The 8,575-nt window shown below is 42.9% G+C and overlaps 1 protein-coding gene across 1 annotated transcript in view; it reads left to right on the top strand.

Annotated features, from left to right (window-relative positions):
• Window positions 1–5,567: 5,567 nt before the first annotated feature.
• The window catches only part of fam20cb (FAM20C golgi associated secretory pathway kinase b), an 85,858-nt gene continuing 82,850 nt past the window's right edge, over window positions 5,568–8,575 (top strand). Inside the window, exons 1-2 of the mRNA XM_063221639.1 lie at window positions 5,568–7,137; window positions 7,883–8,061. Coding sequence (XP_063077709.1) covers window positions 6,599–7,137; window positions 7,883–8,061 — 718 coding nt within the window. The 5' untranslated portion in view covers window positions 5,568–6,598. The remainder of the gene's footprint in view (window positions 7,138–7,882; window positions 8,062–8,575) is intronic.

Below are 8,575 nucleotides of genomic sequence, written 5' to 3'. Positions count from 1 at the left end.
TCCCTCAAGGGTGAGTACTGAGGGGATGATTGATGGTACTTTCCTTGGCTTTGAGAACAACATTTGCTTAGTCTTATCAGCATTAAGAAGCAATTTTAACTGTAAAAATGTCTGTTGGATCACATCAAAAGCCTTCTGCAGTGATTCAATAGCATTAACGGCGGATGGCCCGAAGCAGTAAATTATTGTGTCATCAGCATAAAAATGCATGTTCGCATCAGACAGGGTAGGGCACCAACTAACATACCTAGACTATGGTTGTGAAAGGGGATACACAAAAAAATGGCGATGGTGAAGTCTGGGAACCCCTGGGCTACATTACAGTTTTGTAGATATGTTGCTTGTATCAATTTTTCCAAATCATAATTTTACTAATGGCTGATATGTTGTTCAATTATCCATCTTTTGCAGCCTATGGATTGAATGTTTTGAATATGTTATATGTAATTTGAATATGTTTTTACTCACAAAACATAGTGTGTCCCAACGTTTTTGGAATGCGGTTTGTAGTATACTGTAGCTTAGTTTAATATCATAGTAGTATTGTGAAATACAGTGCAACACAGTATCGTATAATACAGTATCGTATGGCAGCTATAGTAGCCTACAGTAGGATTTGGGGGGTTGGTGGTGATGATGTGTGGTGTCGTGGTGGTGATGTGTCCACCCACGAAGCCACAGTGGAATTTTAACCCTTGCTGAAATCAATGCTCATCTATCACATTGCCACCCCCAGGCAAGGAGCTGTCCACAGCACTCTATTGTGTGGCTGTGGTGGCGTGTTGCACAAGAGCTTGATGAGGGGCTGATGCCGGGTCTACAGAAGCAGAAAGGGGGTTGCAAATGGGTCAGTTGTCCCAGACCCAGGGACAGAGGGGGGCCCATAATTGGGTCCGTATTGCATTGCACTGTACGTATTGGGTGTGGGGGGCCCTCTCAGATAACTTTGTCCTGGGCCCAGCTAACGATGTCAGCGGCTCCAAGAGCTCATGTGTCTGTATCGCTGCCCACCAACATTAGCGCTTAATTACAAAGCCTCACCCTAAGTCTCGGTGGCACCTTCTCCCTTACCATACCAGTGCATCATAATCATCGTGTGACCTGGCGATTAGGGATAGCACGTGTGTGCAGAGACGGTGGACTCTCAATATCAACACTGCAGAGTGTACCGTAGCATGACCTGAATGGATGGTATGAGAATGTATGAGGTTAGCTCAATGCAGGCAGGCATGCCCCAAACAAAATCATCTGAAGGGCCCCCTCTCTCAATACACACAATGTAATGGGGAACCAATCCTGGGCCCCCTGTGTACTCAGGCCCGGGACAACAAACCTACCCCCCCCCCCCCCCCCCCCACACACACACACACACCCCCAGCCCGTGCCTGAATGTATGATAATCTACTGTGTACCGCAATAATGGCCATCTCTCTCTCTCTCTCTCTCTCTCTCTCTCTCTCTCTCTCTCTCTCTCTCTCTCTCTCTCTCTCTCTCTCCTCACCTGTTTCTTTGTTCCCGATCTCCACAATCACCACTCTCTTAATAACTGGCTCATAACCCCCAAGCAAGCAGCAGCAAGTGTTCCAGTAGATAAGGCCTTCTCTTGATAGCTGGACCTTGTGGAAAACAAACAGTGGCACACTCAATGCAAGTGAAGACTTTGAAGATGAAAAAGGTGTAAAGAGTCCACGGAAATGATTGGATTACTACTGTTTTGGGCCTAGTCCACTATCAAGCTGAAAACATTGATCCATCAGACCTACTGTACTGTAAATCTGAATCCCAATTTGCTCATTTGTGCACTACATACCCAACACTACTCTATGTAGCGAGTGACCAAGTATGTGTATGTGTAAAGTACATCAATGAGTGAACAATTTGGGACCTCTCGGTGCAGTTGGTCTCACTATTCGTGACTACAAAATAATTGGTCAAAATATCAACCATGGCCAACCGCTGTAGTCAGATTAGTAGTATAAAAGCTGAAATATTGAGTGTCTCCGATTTCCTATCTCTCAAATCTCAGCTCCGACATGCTCCAAGGAAAAAAGGTGAACACTCTGAAGCACTCCAAATTTCAATTTGTTTTCCATCAACCATGGCAATTTGAAAAACTATTTAGTGAGGCGAAAAAGGAGTTGTGAAAAATTGGTAGGAGCCGTCAAGGTCATTTGACAATTGGTATGGACATGTACCAACATTACACTCATGGTTTGATCTCACATTTGAGTATCAGGAAGTGTAGACATCCACACACACACACACACACACACACACACACACACACACACACACACACACACACACACACACACACACACACACACACACACACACACACACACACACACAACAACTCTGTCTGCCTACTGTGTCTGCCTACCGTACTACGCATATGCATGGGCACACACACACACACACACACACACACACACACACACACACACACACACACACACACACACACACACACACACACACACACACACACACACACACACACACACACACACACACACCACCACCACCACCAACAACAACAACAACAACAACAACAACAACAACAACTCTGTCTGCCTACTGTACTACATACAGTATATGCATGGGCACACACACACACACACACACACACACACACACACACACACACACACACACACACACACACACACACACACACACACACACACACACACACACACACACACACACACACACCGCCACCCACTGTGGCTGCTTACTGCATATGGATGTTCAAAGGCTTTTGCTGTTGTTGTTGTTGTTGTTGTTGTTATTATCCTCGCTTGGCCAGTCAGCCAGGCAAACACAGATAGTAATCTATGGCGGTATTGACAAAGTCTTTGTGGTGGTACAGCAGCACACAGTAATGAGGAATGCTTATCATTATTTGATTACTGTCCTCGCACTCGCTTTGCCCATTAAAGAAGCAGCAAGAAGCTGTAACGATTTGCATGGCGACTAGGAGCCAAAGAGAGGGGTGCGTTTCTCGAAAGCATAGTTGTTAGGCAGTTAGCAACCTGGGTTGTGTGTCAATGGGAAATTGCATTCCAAACAACAAAGTAGCTAACGTAGCTAGCAACTATGGTTTCAAGAAATGAACCCCTGGATTACTTCTTCTTAATAATAATAATACAGTTGTTCTCAATTGGTTTTGTACATTTCTCACAACAGAATAATCATTCTCAAAACTTCTTGTTCAATTGTGACTTCCTGCCGTTACCTGTGCACATGGTAAAATACGTTTTTCATAGTTTTCAGCATTTAGCAAATGCTTTCGTCCACCATGCAATGGTTGTGTAAAAATTCTCAGCCTTTTCGTACATTATCAATTGCTTTTGTCATATCACTCAAAAAGCTTTGTCACTGAATGCATGAAACTATCGCACCCCCCAAAACATTTAGGCCCTAGGTCATAGTTTAAGTCTTGACATGCAAAATGATTTACCAAGCTGTCATAATGTGATAAGCACTGTATAATTTCCATTGGATTTTTGTCTATAAATGTGACCTGAATTGGTAAATTGCTCGCAGGTAAATATTGACTCTCTCTAATCAAAGGCAGTATAAGGGATAGAGAAAACAGGCATGCAATACAACAATAGGCACTGTACTGCATTATATTACTCTATGCCTCATGTGCCCTTTATAATTACGCTCCACGCAAAATTACAATATTTCCCTAGAATTTCACAAGACAGTAAGTGCACTTTATACAGTATCAGTGTATTGTTTAAAATTTATTTTGCTTTACAGTTCTAGATTTCTTTTCACAAGGGCTTGCAAGACAAGTAAAAAGGGATGATAGAGGGTGCATTTTGACACCTCAACCAGAGTTTGCTATTTTTCCTATTTTGCAATGAGAAAACCTGTCAAAAATAGTCATAGTCTTAATGTATATCTAGGACAATCGTATCTGATCAATGTAATATAAAGTCGAATTTACAACATTTCCCATCCAATCTAAACAACATTTTGCTTCAGAAAAGATCCTAAAGAGTGTACTATTCAATTGACAACATGACGAATCGATTTGACTAGCTTGTCCATACACGGACCACACTATGACACAATGACTAACCATTCTGCTGGCACTGATACGTTCATTGACACAAAAACTTGGGTTTTGAGCAAGAGACTTGGTTTTGCAGGTCATCCACTGTGTTTTGCCATTTGTTAAAGCTGTTTTGAGAATGAATATTATGTTTTGCCAATCGCGAGAGAGATTCGAGAAATGTACAAAACCAATTGAGAAATACTGTAATAATAATAATAATAATAATAATAATAATAATAATAATAATAATAATAATGTTTTTCCCGACTGGTTGTGATTGTGGGGAGCTTATGGATGGCTTAATTGTTATGATATCATCATTTTAATTATCTGTGATGCTAGTGCTTTCATTATAAACTAATAATGTCGTCAATGTAGACGGGATGTTTCTTGTCATGGCAGTCTTTAACATTTTCTGTTCTTTGTATAGGCTATGTATTGGCTTGTTCCAACAAATACTTCTTTTAAATTACAGGGGTGTCAAACTCAAATTGATCCGAGGACCAAAATCAAAATCTAGAATGAAGTCAAATTCAATATTTATTTTTAAAAGTGGACTATAATTGTGCACACACACACACAGACAGACAGACAGACAGACAGACAGACAGACAGACAGACAGACAGGCAGGCAGGCAGGCTGACAGGCACACACTTAAATGAAATACTAATATTAAATTACACTTAAATTTTGCAAACAGATTCCCAACATACTTCAAATGTACCCGCACATATTCTGTTGCATATGAGTTTGAGCTGTTTCACTGGCATGGGCCCACTCATAGCCCTGTGACACACCAAATTTCTTGTTTAAGTCTTATTATGCTATTTATTTATAATGGTGTATGTGGGCCAACGGGAATGCATATTTCAAATTATTTCATGGGCCAAATAAAATGACTCTGCGGGCTAAATTTGATCACCGCCGATTTAAAAGGAAAACAACAAAAATGTACAATAGCCTATATATACAAGAAAATGACAGTTCTAGGGCATATTAGTGCTGGTCTGATGGAGGGGTGTGTGTGTCTCTGTGTGTGTGTGTGTGCGTGGAGACATACTAGGGTCATTGCGTTACCGTAAAGACTGGAGGCAATGCATATTAACATAGTACACACAGGGATGTAATTCAAGATTACTGATGACAAGGTTTGGGACTGGGGAAAGTCCCCAAATGGACCCAGGAAAGGTCAGCAGGCCCCCTTGTTGGCTTATACACTATTATAAAATGGACCAGCAAGTTTAGATATCATAAAAGTAATATCAACCATAGTTTTATGCTGAAAGTGTAGGCTATATGGCTGCGTAATATCGGTATTTGTTTTGTACAATTTTCAGACTGCCCCCGGTATCGGTGTGGACAAAGGAATTTGACGCCCTCTTGCTGCGCTACCAAATTTTGCAGAGCAGGTCCTCTCTATCTTTCCTCCCCTCTGCCGTGATTGCTGCTTTGCTTTTCCCCACCAAAGCCATTGTCAGTGCCTGCGAAGACTTCAGCCAATCTCGTCCCTGTGACGCTAGAGCAACGTTGGATTTAGAAGCTCTGCGCCGCTGTCTTCGCCATGCCATAACACACCCACCCTTGCTCTCTTGCTCTCTCCACACAGAAGTATTTCCTCAACTCTACGCCGAGGTGTAGTGCTATAGCTTCTGGAGGGACGGGGTGAAGGAAAAAAAATCTTGCACTTGTCAGATATCGCACATTCTTTCGTCGTAGTTGTTGTGTGTGCTGGGTCGTTGTGCGGAATCGTGACGCGCGTATCCAGATGTACACTTTGCTACAAGGAATCAGACTGGTGCATCACTTTATATTCGACTTCTACCCACGTTGATATTTTTTAATATTGCGCAGCAAAATGAGTGATCTGCTTTAATCAAACCGTGCTGGACTTGTGTTGGTGTTCTGTGCCCAAAAAACATCTTATGCGTTCGCTGAGCAACTAACAGGAATTGGACAGTAGTGCTTTCTCTGTCATGGAGCACAAGTTACAGACAGCGAATGTCTTCCTCGTGCTCAGATGATGTGGACCGAGGGTTTGTGCGTTGCAGATCCGAGGATGGACCGCTTCGTTGAGGATCTAGCGAAGACGCATCATTCTGGATAGATCCACACCGTTCCCCTCAAGGCGCACGGGGAAATAGCGTTGGAACTCCGGGCATTCACAGTGACAACAGCACGTCCTCGAAATTCTAGGCTACTTCATTTCGGAACGAGGATATATTTTTGATTGCTGCATGCCCAAGCTCGCCACGCACCCATGGTTGGACAGACTAATAGGGTACACCTGGCGACGTGATCAAATTTGTGTTGTTTTGAGCCAAAGGGACATGTGGACCCGCGACGGAGATTGATAGTTATATTTCTAAAATCGAGCTGTGCTTTTATATCTTACAAAGCTGGCAAATGAACATGATAACGTTAATATATACCTACTAAAACTAGCGGTCAGCGTGGTGTACACCTTTTGCGATGTAGTGTGCCTCTTCGTTTTTGCTCTTATAATTCTGATCGAACAGGACACGATGAAGATGATACTCTTTCGTAAATTTCGAGTTTTGATCCTCATGGTGTTCCTTATAGCATGCTCCATGCACATTATGATAGACTTGCTACCGAAACTAGAGCGTCGGAGCAACAGCGCCTGCTCCTGCCCTCACCGACCGAGCGAAGAGCCTCAGAACTGGGGCAAACATCGACCCAGGTCGGGACCAGACTCAGCCTGGCCTAATAACAAACATACTTTGCGAATTCTCCAAGACTTCAGCAACGAGCCTAGCTCCAACCTGTCCTCGCATTCACTGGAGAAAATAACAGCCACGGGGGATAGAACTGAAACTCTCAAAAGGCTCGAACATTTCGCACAAAATAGCGAAGGCAAGAAGCCGTTTATCGGGGACGCCAACGCAAGCAAGAATGTACCTGTCAAGGGCTCTCGACTCTCCGCGTTGTATGAACACCCCCTATACAGAAGACCCTTGCCTTCGCTGACAGACGAAGACACGTTATTCAACGTCAATACGGACATACGATTCGATCCGAAAGCTGCAGAAAACCCAGAATGGTATCTACTTCAAACGATGAATTGCTATGTAGCTGCATAGCCTATTAACATAATAATAGCTGTATTTGTATTGCACAATTCATACAAGACATACAGCCCAATGTGCTTAAAAGTTAGATTAACAACAATATTAAAAAGTAGTCAAATAACAAGCCTACCCACAAATGGCACTTTCCCTCACATAACCTACATTTTAATTTCAGATGCAGAAGTAGAGTTGCCACTTTACTATAACCTTCATATTTGTTGATATTAAAGCAGGCCAACTAACTTAACTTTTTTTGGCACGGGGTAGCCTTGTAATACTGTTACAAAATGGTCTCTTGCTTTTCTATGAAATAATGAGTGAATAACCAAACATGGGCCTTGACATTGCCATTGAAATTCTGTCTTAAGTTATTCTAGTCATGGGTGCTTTGCTGAATACCATGCAAGTTTCATCACATATCCACATCACACTATCTATGTGGTTCACCTCAGTGCACCATGCATTTAGTATGCAAGTAGATACAGTATTATATGGTCTTCAGGAGAGTAGAATAGAATAGAATAGAGAATTTGTATTGATTTCAATCCACAACAGCATACACAAATGATAGCCTGCATTACACAAAAGATTAAACATGTAGCACACACGCTTGCATTCGTTAAACCATTAGACAGAACACACACACACCATGTGCACATGTACACACAGTACACATGTACACACAGTACCCATCTCTTTTGCCGTCTCTTTCCCAAGGCATGCCGAGGCCAAGGATGCTGGAGAGTATGCCCAGAACGGAGAGCTGACGGCGGACTCCTATCCCAACTGGCTCCGCTTCCACATAGGAATAAACCGCTACGAGCTCTACTCTCGTCACAACCCTGTCATCGACGCCATGCTCAAGGACCTGGTGACACAAAGGATCACTAGCGTTGGTAAGTGAAATACACTGACCCGACAGCTCATAGTCACAATCAGCTTTTTTATCCATTTCATGGTGTTTCCACTTGTACCATGGTTTCTCCTTGATTGTCCAGGCTTTTACTAGGGGGAAACAAAACACAATTTCACTGAATGATGGGAGCCATTGCTTACATGTGGAAGGATTGATTATTATGGAAATGACCAGGTTTTTTGTCAGAGGTGGCAACCGTACCATTTCTTCACATGCTCTGGACCTACATAGGAATTGAAAGTACATTTCCTCTCCTTCGTCCTGTGTCTGTCTCCCCATGAGTGGAGGGAGATGGGCAGGACATAAAAGTGCAAGACAGGACAACATATAGCCAGACCCAAAAACAGGGTGGGAGCAAATGGACCAGGGAAGAGTCCTGGGCCTAGGGAAGAGGGTGGCCCAGGGGACCCCATTGTATTGTATGTTTTGAGATATTATTAGATATTGAGGAATTATGTGGTAACCCAATGGTTTGCAAACTGGGGGTTGGGACC

The sequence above is a fragment of the Engraulis encrasicolus genome, chromosome 17, assembly GCF_034702125.1.
Source record: "Engraulis encrasicolus isolate BLACKSEA-1 chromosome 17, IST_EnEncr_1.0, whole genome shotgun sequence".
Taxonomy (NCBI): domain Eukaryota; kingdom Metazoa; phylum Chordata; class Actinopteri; order Clupeiformes; family Engraulidae; genus Engraulis; species Engraulis encrasicolus.
The sequence above is the reverse complement of the archived record's forward strand: the minus strand, read 5'-3'. Positions and strand labels throughout refer to the sequence as shown.